Source organism: Coregonus lavaretus, assembly GCF_964263955.1.
Source record: "Coregonus lavaretus genome assembly, chromosome: 7".
Taxonomy (NCBI): domain Eukaryota; kingdom Metazoa; phylum Chordata; class Actinopteri; order Salmoniformes; family Salmonidae; genus Coregonus; species Coregonus lavaretus.
Genome location: NC_139994.1, coordinates 32,078,688 through 32,094,611, shown reverse-complemented (window position 1 = coordinate 32,094,611; position 15,924 = coordinate 32,078,688). Strand labels below are relative to the sequence as shown.

At 41.4% G+C, this 15,924-nt stretch overlaps 1 protein-coding gene across 1 annotated transcript in view; it reads right to left on the bottom strand.

Annotated features, from left to right (window-relative positions):
• Nucleotides 1-12,403, bottom strand: part of LOC311132333 (sterile alpha motif domain-containing protein 12-like) — a gene marked incomplete at both ends in the record, with an annotated part of 44,530 nt that extends 32,127 nt beyond the window's left edge. The window contains one exon of the mRNA XM_084165578.1: nt 12,343-12,403. Within this exon, the coding sequence (XP_084021704.1) occupies nt 12,343-12,403 (61 nt within the window). The remainder of the gene's footprint in view (nt 1-12,342) is intronic.
• Nucleotides 12,404-15,924: the final 3,521 nt, after the last annotated feature.

Below are 15,924 nucleotides of genomic sequence, written 5' to 3'. Positions count from 1 at the left end.
GCCCACAGTTATATCAATGACTTTGAAATTCTCACTTCAGTGGCTTCAATCACTCAGCAGAATGGGGCTCAGTGAACTTCATGGTCATCCAGAGTTGTGACAAAGCAGAAGTACACAGCAAGTTGACTCAATGTCTACGTCCCAAATGGCACCCTAATCCCATTATAGTGCACTACCTTTGTCCAGGGCTCATAAGGCTCTGGTCAAGACTAGTGCACTATAAAGGGAACAGGGTGCCATTTTGGACACACCCTTTATTCAAAGGAGATGGGAATCATAATTATAACAAAAATAGTTCTTATAGATTTCTAAAAGGTGGAAGAAATAACTGTCCAAAGTCCTACTTTCTTATGTTTTTTTACTCCCAAGTATTTTCACACATAGTTCTGAGCTATAGTTCAAACGGTATGTTACATTGTATTTTTGGTCTGGTTGGTTTCACAAATGTCAAACAAATTCCTAAAACAAAGCCACGTGTCCATGCTAATTATTTGTTTATTGGACAAACATGCTCACGTTAAATCCATTTATGATTATCATGAAGCGTCACTTGTGTCCCAATCTTCATATTACTTTCGCTTTAGTCTTCCAACAACATGTGGGAGAAAACAGCGCAATAGTGTGGAAAATATAGCCCAGAATCTGCATCGGATTCGCTGCTACTCACAGAATGTTTCAGAGATCAAGTTATGATACTGTGTGTATTTCATCAAATGTTCGCAGTCAAACAACCAATAATAATGCGTTACTGTGTTTGGTCCGGACTGCGTTTTCACCTGCAGCGAACCGCACCACGGTACGAATTGAACAGAGACCACCCTTTTTGAGCGTACCGTGGTGAGTTGTTTAGTGTGCTCCCGAATGTGGATAGAATGTTCACACCAGTCCAAATGAACCAAACTAAAAGGTGGTAAATGCACCAGTTCGGAAAAACCACACCAAACCAATTTGGTGTGAAAGCCCCCTTTAGAGGTCATTCATGTCCTTGACTGAGTGAATTGATTATGTTGACAAACAGCAAATCTATAGAGCTGATGTTACTGTACACATGAGCGACAACAGGAGTTACGTGCTCTCAGTGCATTGTGTCAATTGCATATTTATCAGGTCTAAAATTAGACTGAGTTACCTCATCCCTGTATCTCTGTGTGTGAATCTGCCTCAGTACATAGTGTGTCAGTGTATAAAAATAAAAGCTGCCTTTCTATTTAAATCGAATCCACTTCAGTAATTGGGAGTTATACAAGCTCAGTGGGAGGAATAGCAGAAGTTCTCTAATCAGTGACTTTGACAAAATATAGGTTGCTCTGTGAATATGAAGATGTTTTTTTGTGGATATTTTGAAACCATAACGAATCTGGCACGATACAGTGAGGGAAAAAACTATTTGATCCCCTGCTGATTTTGTACGTTTGCCCACTGACAAAGAAATAATCAGTCTATAATTTTAATGGTAGGTTTATTTGAACAGTGAGAGAAATACGCATGTCATAAATTGATTTGCATTTTAATTAGGGAAATAAGTATTTGACCCCCTCTCAATCAGAAAGATCACTGGCTCCCAGGTGTCTTTTATACAGGTAATGATCTGAGATTAGGAGCACACTCTTAAAGGGAGTGCTCCTAATCTCAATTTGTTCCCTGTATAAAAGACACCTGTCCACAGAAGCAATCAATCAGATTCCAAACTCTCCACCATGGCCAAGACCAAAGAGCTCTCCAAGGATGTCAGGGACAAGATTGTAGACCTACACAAGGCTGGAATGGGCTACAAGACCATCACCAAGCACCTTGGCGAGAAGGTGACAACAGTTGGTGCGATTATTCGCAAATGGAAGAAACACAAAATAACTGTCAATCTCCCTCGGCCTGGAGCTCCATAAAAGATCTCACCTCATGGAGTTGCAATGATCATGAGAACGGTGAGGAATCAGCCCAGAACTACACGGGAGGATCTTGTCAATGATCTCAAGGCAGCTGGGACCATAGTCACCAAGAAAACAATTGGTAACACACTACGCCGTGAAGGACTGAAATCCTGCAGCGCCCGCAAGGTCCCCCTGCTCAAAAAAGTTCATATACAGGCCCGTCTGAAGTTTGCCAATGAACATCTGAATGATTCAGAGGAGAACTGGGTGAAAGTGTTATGGTCAGATGAGACCAAAATGGAGCTCTTTGGCATCAACTCAACTCGCCGTGTTTGGAGGAGGAATGCTGCCTATGACCCCAAGAACACCATCCCCACCGTCAAACATGGAGGTGGAAACATTATGCTTTGGGGGTGTTTTTCTGCTAAGGGGACAGGACAGCTTCACCGCATCAAAGGGACGATGGACGGGGCCATGTACCGTCGAATCTTGGGTGAGAACCTCCTTCCCTCAGCCAGGGCATTGAAAATGGGTTGTGGATGGGTATTCTAGCATGACAATGACCCAAAACACACGGCCAAGGCAACAAAGGAGTGGCTCAAGAAGAAGCACATTAAGGTCCTGGAGTGGCCTAGCCAGTCTCCAGACCTTAATCCCATAGAAAATCTGTGGAGGGAGCTGAAGGTTTGAGTTGCCAAACTTCAGCCTCAAAACCTTAAGGACTTGGAGAAGATCTGCAAAGAGGAGTGGGACAAAATCCCTCCTTAGATGTGTGCAAACCTGGTGGCCAACTACAAGAAACGTCTGACCTCTGTGATTGCCAACAAGGGTTTTGCCACCAAGTACTAAGTCATGTTTTGCAGAGGGGTCAAATACTTATTACCCTCATTAAAATGCAAATCAATTTATAACATTTTTTACATGCGTTGTTTTGGATGTTTTTGTTGTTATTCTGTCTCTCACTTTTTCAAATAAACCTACCATTAAAATTATATAAACTGATCATGTCTTTGTCAGTGGGCAAACGTACAAAATCAGCAGGGGATCAAATACTTATTTTCCCTCACTGTATCTTATCCATCTTAACCGCTTTTATTGACTACAATATGACTGAAAATATTAGTGATGTTGTAACGTACTACTTAGGGATACTGAATGACTACAACACCAAATAAATGGTTTCTCAGCTATAAATATTCATATTCTTGTGTAGAACTGACAACCACATAAATTTTTTTAGTTAAATATGATATCACGTAGGTTCTGTTAAAAAGTGTTTTCTCCCTATACTGTGGGGTTTTCCCCAAAGCCCTGGGTAAACTAAGCGAAAGGGGCTAGTGTTGAGGCGCAACAAATAGCCTACAGGTCCCTCAGGGAAGTGTAGCCAGCCTCTTTCCCTGGGCTGACAGGCCGCTACGTTGCCAGGGGCGGTGGAACTGAGAGATTTAGGCATCTGAATGGCTGCACCAGGGTTCGTACAGACAGTGGCAAGTCAAATTCAAGGACTTTCATGGAAGTTTTCAAGCACTAATATTTAATTTCAAGGACCATCAATTTGTAATAGTTCCTATTATGCAATTGTTTCTAGTCGCCACCAGATGACAGTATATCGCCACAACCTCATGAAAATAACCAACTTACTTACTATTCATCACTACCTTACAATTTCTACTCAAGTGTTTCACTACTTATATACGACATACATGAGTGGTAAGTCAGTACTGATGATGTTGACTGATTTCCTTATTTGAACTGTATTTTTGTTCAGTGTACATGATAATAATATTAAATTGTGTTTATATTTCACAAAATGTTTGGTCCCACAGGCTGTCCCAACACAATGACATAAAGGTGAATTCCGACAGTGTAAAAAGGCCCTTAGATTACTCTAAAATGTTGTATTCTATACCCATTTGAAGAGAAACAACTTATTAATGTCTTTGGTAAGATGAAAGGTTCCCCTGAGAGAATCTATTTCAATTTTAGAGGACCCCACAAGGGTCCTGGAACCCAAGTTTGGGAACCACTGTACTACTAAACTCTCTCCCTGCTTGCTTCAATGCTTCCTCTCTCTGTGCATCTCCTTTGCCTACATTGCTGTATGACTCACCACAGTCCGTCTCACTACTCTCTATTTTGTTATGTTAACTTATAGTAGCCCATCTTTTGATTATAGCTAGCTTAATTTCAGTCAACTGCTCCTGTTGAGGTCAGGCTCCGTTCAACGTTAGTGTCTAACTTAATCCTTCTAGCCAGTTAGTTATAGATAGTTACCTAGCTAATAGCCAGAGCCCTTGAGTTACCTAGCTAGCTAGACATTTGACTGAAATATCAGCAACTATTTACCAGTTGTACACTCATTCTCCAAGAGTCAGGTTTGTTTTTGTTTGGGTGATGTCTCTCTGCTACTTGCCACTGTAGGTCTGGACTGAGGTAGTTCGTTTCACCTCTCGGCCTATGTCGTGGGCGGAGTTTCCCGTTGGACAGAGTGGTGCGTGAATGCGCCGCTAACAAGTTAAATCCGGGCGAGCAGGCGAACATGCATGAATCATTCACGATTTCACTCATTTCTTAGAGGTAGGGGCGACTAGAACTCAGATCAAGAAGCCTTCTGAACGTTGATCAATGCTGGTAACGCAGTAAGTGGGTAAACAATAATTAACTAAATAAAAACGGTGAGTAAACGCTATTTCACAAACAAAAAAGTGCTTAAAAACTGTGTTTACCCTCCACTGCATCCCTGGTTGGGTCTGGCAAAACCCATTCATAAACATCAATATCCTGTCAGGCAGGCTTGAATCTACATTTGCCCAGTATTTTAGCTATCAATGTGACATTTGGCGGCGCCTAATCAGTCAGTTCTGTACCTGCCTGGCTGAGTGGCAGTGTGGGTGGAATGAGCGAGTTCGCCTGGCAACAGGGCACGAAACACGTGAGGAAATAAAACTTGGTAGTCTGCCTGAAAATGAATTTGCAAGACCAACAAATGTTTAATCTTTTTCATATTAACATATTTGATCATTTTCTGTTCTCCTCTCCATTCAAATTCAAGTACCAACTTGAGAAAATTTCTGATTTAAGGTATTCCAGTACTTGGATTTCAGAGTGCCAAATTCAAGTACTTTAAGCACCTTGTGCAAACCCTGATGCTTAGTGAGGAGGGTCAGTGTAGGGCGCATTAGACAGGCTGAGCAGAGAGAGGCCAGACTGAAGGGAATGGATAGGCTTGGCCAAAGAGGTAAACGCTGCGCTTAACTAAGGTTTGAGAGCATTGGTCTGATGGATAGGCCAGGGCATCCAATTGTAGGCTAAAGTAATGTTCTGTACCAGTTCACTGGAACCCTCAGCCACAAAGCCATTTACAGTGTCCCAAGTATTATGCAACAGATTACATAAGCAGTCATAACTTATGTCAGTATGTGCAAGATAAGCGTCCACCGTCATAAAGCGGGACATGATGTCATGACTGTGATCGTATCATTTGTCATGAAGCGACACAAGTTATGATATCACGGACAACATAATAACAATTATGTCCTCCACGTTTCTCAGGGCAGTATTAAGTTATGATGACGCTACATGATGAAGCCTCAAGTAGAACTCAGTGGACATTTGTAACGGCACTGGTCTTTAATCAAGGATGTGTGTGTAGATTGAGGGAGGTAGGGTGTCTGCCCATAGGTTCTCAAGAACATGATGTAATATGTATTTCGAGTGTGTATGTGATTAATAACTGTCTCAGACTGTCATGATATACAGTTGAAGTCGGAAGTTTACATACACCTTAGCCAAATACATTTAAACTCAGTTTTTCACAATTCCTGACATTTAATCCAAGTCAAAATTCCCTGTTTTAGGTCAGTTAGGATCACCACTATTTTCAGAATGTGAAATGTCAGAATAATAGGAGAGAGAGAATGATTTATTTCAGCTTTTATTTATTTCATCACATTCCCAGTGGGTCAGAAGTTTACATACACTCAATTAGTATTTGGTAGCATTGCATTTACTTTTTTTTTTTTTCCTTGGGTCAAACGTTTTGGGTAGCCTTCCACAAGCTTCCCACAATAAGTTGGGGCAATTTTGGCCCATTCCTCCTGACAGAGCTGGTGTAACTGAGTCAGGTTTGTAGGCCTCCTTGGTCGCACATGCTTTTTCAGTTCTGCCCACACATTTTCTATAGGATTGAGGTCAGGGCTTTGTGATGGCCACTCCAATACCTTGACTTTGTTGTCCTTAAGCCGTTTTGCCACAACTTTGGAAGTATGCTTGGGATCATTGTCCATTTGGAAGACCCATTTGCGAACAAGCTTTAACTTCCTGACTGATGTCTTGAGATGTTGCTTCAATATATCCACATAATGCTCCTTCCTCATGATGCCATCTATTTTGTGAAGTGCATCAGTCCCTCCTGCAGCAAAGCACCCCCACAGCATGATGCTGCCACCCCCCTGCTTCACAGTTGGGATGGTGTACTTCGGCTTGCAAGCTACCCACCTTTCTCCTCCAAACATAATGGTCATTATGGCCAAACAGTTCTATTTTTGTTTCATCAGAACAGAGGACATTTCTCCAAAAAGTACAATCTTTGTCCCCATGTGCAGTTGCAAACCGTAGTCTGGCTTTTTATGGCAGTTTTGGAGCAGTGGCTTCTTCCTTGCGGAGCGGCCTTTCAGGTTATGTCGATATAGGACTAGTTTTACTGTGGATATAGATACTTTTGTACCCGTTTCCTCCAGCATATTCACAAGGTAATTTGCTGTTGTTCTGGGATTGATTTGCACTTTTCGCACCAAAGTACGTTCATCTCTAGGAGACAGAACGTGTCTCCTTCCTGAGCGGTATGACGGCTGCGTGGTCCCATGGTGTTTATACTTGCGTACTATTGTTTGTACAGATGAACGTGGTACCTTCAGGCGTTTGGAAATTTCTCCCAAGAATGAGGTCTACAATTATTTTATTTTTTTCTTGGCTGATTTCTTTTGATTTTCCCATGATGTCAAGCAAAGAGGCACTGAGTTTGAAGGTAGGCCTTGAAATACATCCACAGGTACACTTCCAATTGACTCAAATGATGTCAATTAGCCTATCAGAAGCTTCTAAAGCTATGACATCATTTTCTGGAATTTTCCAAGCTGTTTAAAGGCACAGTCAACTTAGTGTATGTAAACTTCTGACCCACTGGAATTGTGATACAGTGAATTATAAGTGAAATAATCTGTCTGTAAACAATTGTTGGAAAAATGACTTGTGTCATGCACGAAGTGGATGTCCTAACCAACTTGCCAAAACTATAGTTTGTTAACTAGAAATTTGTGGAGTGGTTGAAAAACGACCTAAGTGTATGTAAACTTCCGACTTCAACTGTACCTCATCTCCAAGACAGTCTGCCTGCTTCACCACAGGATCTTCACACAAAGCAATATCACCTCACCATCCCTAGCATTTTAGACTGTCTGAATCTGCCAGAATACATTTCATGCTACTAAATAATTATATTAAGATCAAGGTGTCTCGACTGGAGATCAAGCAGTTGAAGTAATGATGTGCTTTATCACTTGCAGGTTATACACTACTGTATGTCAACAGTGAAGAGGCGACTCCGGGATGCTGACCTTCTAGGCAGAGTTGCAAAGAAAAAGCCATATCTCAGACTGCCCATCTTAATATTTTCTTTTTATTGGCCAGTCTGAGATATGGCTTTTTCTTTGCAACTCTGCCTAGAAGGTCAGCATCCCGGAGTTGCCTCTTTACTGTTGACGTTGAGACTGGTGTTTTGCGGGTACTATTTAATGAAGCTGCCAGTTGGAGGACCTGTGTGGTGCCCGTTTCTCAAACTAGACACTAATTGTCCTCTCGCTCAGTTGTGCACCGGGACCTCCCACTCCTCTTTCTATTCTGGTTAGAGACAGTTTGCACTGTTCTATGAAGGGAGTAGTATGAGATCTTCAGTTTCTTGGCAATTTCTCGCATGGAATAGCCTTCATTTCTCAGAACAAGAATAGACTGACGAGTTTCAGAAGAAAGTTCTTTGTTTCTGGCCATTTTGAGCCTGTAATTGAACCCACAATTGCTGATGCTCGAGATACTCAACTAGCCTCAAGAAGGCTAGTTTTATTGCTTCTTTAAAATCAGCACAACAGTTTTCAGCTGTGGTAACATAATTGCAAAAGGGTTATCTAATGATCAATTAGCCTTTTAAAATGATGAACTTGGATTAGCAAACACAACATGCCATTGGAACACAGGACTGATGGTTGGTGATAATGGGCCTCTGTACACCTATGTAGATATTCCATTAAAAAAAATAAAAATAAAAAAAGCCGTTTCCAGCTACAATAGCCATTTACAACATTAACAATGTCTACACCAGGGGTGTCAAACGAGATGCGAGATGATTTTGAACAAAATAAAAAAAGTATAAAAATGCGCTGCAATTTTTCTATAAAATAAACTGCTGTTCCAATTGCGTCCACTGGATGGCGCAATAGCAATTGTGTTAAGCAAGCACTGTTTATACCGGGGCAGAGCAAGTAGGTCAAGCACGTGCAGCCAATGAGCTACTTTGTGTTGCCCGCGATATTTATTACGGCTTCTACTTTTAACATTATGTGCTTTGGCACCCTCATTGCCCCAATATGCCTCTGTCAAAAAAGAGAAAAGTGGACGCAGAGTGCAGAGTGTTCCAAGAAAAATGGTAATCCTATTTATTCACGGAATTGAATGGGAAAGCTGTATGTTTGGTGTGTTCAGAGCATGTTGTAGTGCTGAAAGAATATAACCTTCGTCACCACTATGTGAGTCTTCATGCCGACAAATATGACAACTTTCAAGGACAGCGGAGATGAGAGAAGGTGAATGAACTGTTGGCGGGTCTGAAGAAACAGCAGTCTGTGTTTACTCACAGCTGAGACATCAGTGACGCTGCAGTGAAAGCTAGCTACCTCATTGCTAATGAAATCGCAGTGGCTTCAAAACCATTTAGTGAGGGTGAATTTGTAAAAACATGCATGATGAAGGCAGCGGAGATTGTGTGCCCTGAAAAGCGGCAGGCTTTTGCAAATATCAGCCTCTCTGAGAAGGCTGTCAAACTGACGGTGATTCAGGCTTCTGGATCGGATGAAATTAACAGTTTGGATGACCACCTTCATGACGTTATCCATCTTTAATGACTTGCAACACAAAGCCAAGAAACACAGTTGCAGACAGGATTTCCGATCTTTCAGTGGATTTGGACAGCCAGTTGAAGCAAAAAGTAAAGTCATTTATTGCGTTTTCGGTTGCAATTGATGAAAGCACGGACATTACAGATGTTGCACAACTGGCCATTTTCATCCGCGGAGTTGATGACACATTGACCGTCACCGAGGAGTTCGTGGAGTTGGTGCCGATGACAGATACAACGACAGCAGCTGATATTTTTACCGCACTCGTCGGCGCGCTGGACAGGGTCGGAGTGGACTGGTCCCGCGCTGTCAGCCTGGCTACAGATGGTGCGCCCTCAATGATCGGGAAAAAAGCAGGCAGAGAAAGTGCAATCTGCAAATGGAGGACGTGATTTTTTGACTTTTCACTGTATTTTGCACCAGGAGGCTTTGTGTTGCAAGTCATTAAAGATGGATAACGTCATGAAGGTGGTCATCCAAACTGTTAATTTCATCCGATCCAGAAGCCTGAATCACCGTCAGTTTGACAGCCTTCTCAGAGAGAAAGACCACATCAATGGCCTGCCATACCACACTGAGGTAAGATGGTTAAGCCGAGGTGCTGTGCTGAGGCTTTTCTTTGATTTACGAGAAGAAATTGAACAGTTCATGGAAGAAAAGGGCAAACCAGTGTTAGAATTTCATTCCGCAGAATGGATGCAGGACCTTGCATTTATGGTGGATGTTACAGAGCACCTGAATAACTTGAACAAACAGCTGCAAGGGCGCAACAAAGTTGTCACGCAGTATTATGACAGCATATGTTCTTTCAAGTTAAAGGTGTCATTGTGGGAGACGCAACTTGCCGGTGGTGATGCAGCTCACTTCCCCTGTCTGAAAAATGTGTGCGCGACCCAACATGTGGCAGACATGAAGCGGTTCAAAGATAAAATAACGGGACTGTTACGGGAGTTTGAGCAACGCTTTCAGATTTATGTTTATATGTTTTTATGTTGATGTGCTATTGTTTTTAATTGATTTTATTTTATTTGTATATTTAACCTATTCTTGACTGTGGTTCTTGCACTTGTTTGGGGAACAGGATTTTCATTATTTTTATCTACATTTCTGCCTGAGAAATGACACCCTGATATAGTTCTGTGATCTGTGAAACAGTTCTGTTAATCACTGAGGCATTGTGTGTTTGTGTGTTCTTTTTCTTTAGAATTTTCAAATAAACTTGACGTGTTTTATGATTAATAGTGATGTTGTGCTTGTACTATTTTGGACACACTGTCCTCAGGCTCCAGCTTTATGTTGTATGTTGATCGTATTAAAACAAAGAAAACAATCTGAAGTTGTTGTTTTTAAGATATATATATATATATATATATACACACACACACACACCATGATTTTTCCGGTCCGGCCCACTTGGGAATAGATTTTCCTCCATGTGGCCCCTGAGCTAAAATGAGTTTGACACCCCTGGTCTACACTGTATTTCTGATCAATTTGATGTTATTTTAAAATGGACAAAAAAATATGCTTTTCTTTCGAAAACAAGGACATTTCTAAGTGACCCCAAACTTTTGAACGGGTAGTGCATAAAAATCAGAAAATAACTAATGACTTAAACAAATATTTAACTGTTAAACCAAGGGATTCTAAAAATTTCACATTTTCAAACAGCTAATAATTGTCTCACATGTTATACATGTAAGTAAGCATTTCACTGTAATGTCTGCACCTGTTGTATTCGGCGCATGTGACCAATAAAATTTGATTTGATTTGATTAATACCTGCGCTGCATTCATTGTCTAAGAAGAGTTGGTATCGGTTCATAATGTAACACGGTGACATTGCAGAACCAGGCTACATCACATCTGTACTAAGGTGAAACTCCAACATAAGGATGCTACTGTTTTTTTTAAACCAGCCTGGTTTCATAGACTATACATAACATAGTAAATGTAAATCCAGGACACTCAAATTACTATGATATGTTACGTTTGGTATGGTTCCATAAGACAGAAGGTTACTTAAGGCTAAAAACTAAAGTAGTATGGTTGGTCAGGGTGGACATATAACGCTAACGTCTAGCAACCTAAAGGTTGCATATTCTAACCTCATCACAGACAACTTTAGCACCTACTTACTACTTTTTAGCTACTTAGCATGTTAACTAACCCTTCCTCTAACCCTTTAATCTAACTCCTAACCTTAACCCCTAGCCTAGCTAACATTAGCCACAACCAATTGGAAGTCATAACATTAAAATACGTTTAGCAAATTCGTAAACATAATGTACAAATTACAATTCGTAACATATATCATACGAAACGGATGATGGACATGCACAAATGAATACATACCATATGAAACGTAACATATCATACTAATTGGAGTGTCCCGGATTTACGATTACGTCTACCCCTGAATCCAGGTTGTTTAAACTCATACCAGCACAGTGAGGACTCATCACAGAACTGCCTACATGCTATTTATATTCATTACAGGACTTGTTTGCAGGTTAGAGAGTAGGACCAAGGTACATTTTGTCTCTATGTATGTAGGCCCTATATGGTATTAGTAATAATTAAAAATGTCTAGATATAGGGGCACCCTCACTAAAAGTGTGTAAAAACGGAAACATTATGTGTAAGAAATATACAAATGTAATCTCCAGTGCATTAAAAGGATGTTTGGGCAGTTTTAGCAGAAGAAGACCTTCTGTGAGATTAGAAATGCCTCTGATGTGCCGTTCACATTTCTCCACAATCTCAGCAAAGCAATTAATTAATGCAGTCTCAATAATCATTTCTGCAGATGAAGGCCTAATTGATCTGCAAATATAGCAAAAGGTACCACAGTTAAGGTGGTCCTTGAGAAAATGTAAAAATGGTTTTACAAGATTTAGAGCATAGGTATGTTGAATAGTAGTCTGGTCATATGGGCCAAATAGGAGTTTAGACTTCCTCACTTCAGTTCCACATAAAATATCCCAGGAGATGCAGAGGTGACCCAGGACAACACATGAATGACACACACCGACTGTGTCATCATCATGTGTAATGCTATCAGCTTGAATAGTAACAAATGTTGCATTTTAAAATTGTGATGAAATGATAGGTGTTGATTACACCAAACCAAGTTACATTTTTACTGAAGAAGTGGAACCAGAGAGAATGGTTAGGATTGAACGTGATAGCATCAGTGCATGGCAAAAAATGGATGATCATGAGATCAGCAACCTGTCCACAATTTTCATCCCACCTGACACAGAGAAGGGTTGCATTCCCATAGGTTATGAGCCCACCAAACATACCTCTCATTGGATTCTGAATCCACAAGATGCCTCCAAGAACGTGAGGTGACTGGCCGAGCATTGCAGTTGAACTGCACACTATGACTCGGCTATGGCTTCTTGCCTTCTTCACCGAATATCACTGGTCTGAACAAAGCCGTTCGCGGGTCTAGATGGCATAACTCCTAATAACTGCTAAACCAGCCTTCACTGTAAATACTCGGTAGAAATAACGCGCTATGTAGTTAATGCAAGTAAAAGGGTTTAAAATGTCAAAACAAAGTGATGTTTCCCTACGCAGATGGAACACTCACCGCGGGCTCCAGTATCCTAGTGAACAGGTGCAGACCTCGAGCACAGCACGATAACAGCGCGCGTCAAAAATTGACTAATTATGCCAATGATTGCTCAAAATATATCCACACCTGCATAGGCTGTATATGATTATTGAAGACAGAAGACCTATTCAGTAGTATTTCAATCACAGCTCTTTCTAAGGAAAGCTGTATTGGGTTTCAAATACCTTATTCTTCTTCTTCGATGAGGTTTAACTGCGGTTGGCATCCAATTTGTTGCATTACTGCCACCTACTAGACTGGAGTACAACTCCCTTATATTTTACTTGAAAAATAATATAAAGAAATACCCTACCATCTAACACTACACTCACAAATTCAAAAATATTACAGCTCGTACAGGATAACTTATATATTCTAACTTCACTTTGTCAGGCAAAGACTCAACTTCAAAACTCAAAAGAACAGACAACTACTCTTCTGTTTCCACACTCTCGCCACCCTGTTTGCGTCGCACCAAATGACGAGCATCACAAACACCGGGAATCTTCCCTTCAGTTAGTTTCAAATACCGACAGATGCCTGCGCATTAATACTGATCTGTATAGCACGTGATGTGAATGAACTTCTTCGCAAACACCAAGCCCTCTTCGCAAACACTATAGTGGTATCCATATCAATTGCACTGTAGGAATAGATGACCAGGCCAAAAATATGCAGAGCGCGGCAACTGCAATATCGTCCAATCACAGGCTTTCACAGTTGACCAGTAACCGAAGATTGTCTATTATATTGACAAGATATTGGAGTGACCGCACTAACAATGGAAATACATGTCCTCAAAGATGGAAGTTAGGCGGGAGGGACCATTCTAGCTAATGTGAAGACAGATACGTTTGTGAACAACATGCCATAGAGATAGATAGAGGACTCATCTTTGTATCGGAGCCATTATAGCATCTGTGACAGCTTGGGCAGCGCCTTTGAGGCTATCTCCATTTAAAAGTAGTACATTGTCTTCATTGGCTGATTGCTCCCAACTCATAGGAATTCCCACACAGTCAACTACTTTAAAATCTTAATGAGTCCTCTATCTATCTCTATGACCACAGGCACAACTCCAATATAAAGTAGTTTTTGGGTATGTTGCCGAAATGACACGTGTGTCCACTTATATCAGTGCATTTGTAACAACCTAACCATTACAAAACGTATATTCGATCAAATAAGCCTCAAATACCAAATTAGCAATTCTATTTTTTGTTGACCAAATTCGACACGCTCTCATTGAGCTCCACACAAAAATTTCTTACTTCGTGTGCTTATTTTCGTGAACATATATTGGGCGGAGTAAAACATCTTGCTTCACCTCTTCCTCTCTGGAGGAACCTAAAGTAACTATCAGGTAAGCAATAAACCCAGCCTATTTCTACAATTTATCTTCTTAAAATGTGATTTCAACCCTAACCACACTGCTAACCATATGCCTAACCCTAACCTTAAATTAAGACCAAAAATCTAATTTTAGTTTTCATTTTTACGATACAGACAATTTTGACTTTGTGGCTGTGGAAACCTATCCGGTTTTCAACGGAAAGGGAAGCTAGGTTGAATTAGCTGTATCCCTGAAAACCTGATGCATCCGGTTGTTGGCAACTCCACTAAGCCTACCCTTCAAGAAAGAAAGAAACCCATCACTGAGGGAGTTCTATTAACCTGAGCCATTGTGCACCGTCTATGGCCCATGACGTTGAGGGAGGAGCGGCCTTCTCAAATCAAACAGTAATCTGCACCACTCGGTCATGGTGTCAGCAAGGCAGCATGGTGCATCTATTTTCCATAAAATCTATGTTTGAATTTTCAAACTAATTTTAATTGAGATGGCATATAAAGCAAATTATTTTTATGCAATCACTTTTGCATGTGAAAAGTAAACACAGAATCCTACTCATTACTCCACGTGCTTAATTTAGCCTACATCACTTTTGTTTTGAGGCATCCAAGAAGGGTGCAATTGCGGCCTGCAATTCGGGCTGTTCCTGCATCTGCAAGAACCCCTTTTTATATTTAGATTGGTCCATTTTTAAGTTAGGATAGGCGGGAGGCGGGTGTGCTCCAGTACAGTAGGTGGCGTTAATGCACAATAACTTTGGATGCCAGCCGCCGATAAACTCCACAGAAGAAAGGACGGGGGCGACAACGGTAGCTAGCTAGCCGTACACCGGGAGGCAGTGTCCTTCGTCCCCGCCTGTCAGGCACTGTTTTCCTGCAGTTCTGTTAACGACGGTGAGGGCAGGTGTTCGGCAAGCGGGAGCGAAATACACTGTGTGCTAGCTTAGCCAGCTAGTCCTAAGGGGGACTCTGGTACCTGGGAGGCTGGGGCGAAACGGTGTCACTACCTTCCAATCAGTCAAATGGATGAGTAAAAGACGCAGCAACTCCGTTGCAAAGACTATCCAACCAATTAAAAAATGTAAAACAGTGTTTTCCTCACCAAACAGCTGTGTTGGACATGTGCTTCATGAATTTTGGTTTGAAGGTAGCCTTATTCTGTGGCTCAAGTTGTATCGTATAATATACCATTTAGCAGACACTTTTATCCAAAGCGACTTACAGTCATGTGTGCATCAATTTTTACGTATGGGTGGTCCCAGGGATCGAACCCACTACCCTGGCGTTACAAGCGCCATGCTCTACTCATTGAGCTACAGAGGACCATGTCTGTAGCTTCGCTCTCACTCCCATTGGCCCAAAACCTTCTAATCAGTCTCTGACAGGGAGTTACTCCAGGATTAGACAGGTTTATGGTGCATAGTGCTTCTCCACTCTGCATATGAGTGGAGTATTAGCTATATACAGTATATATAAAAAATATGCATGACTTACTGACATGGAGTGCTTCATGTTCCTGCTGGGAGCAGGCCTCATCCTGGATGCAGGAAAATGTCCCGCCTTGGATTATGGTTGTATCTATTTGGCATGGCCCCTCAGATCCTTAGGAACTTTTACAGCTGCACCATCAAGAGCATCCTGACTGGTTGTATCACCGTCTGGTATGATAACTGCATGGCCCACGACCGGAAGGGGGTGAGCTCCTAGCCATCCAGGACGTACCTGCCAGGTGGTGTCTAAAAAAAGCCAGATAAATTGCCAAAGGCTCCAGCCATTTGAGACATGGACTGTTCTCCATGCTCCCCTCCGGCAGGTGGTACCATTGCATCAAGGCTAAGACCAACAGACTCCCAAAAAGCTTCTATCCCCACACGTACGCTGCTGCTAAAATGATTATTGATTAGCTTTATTACTA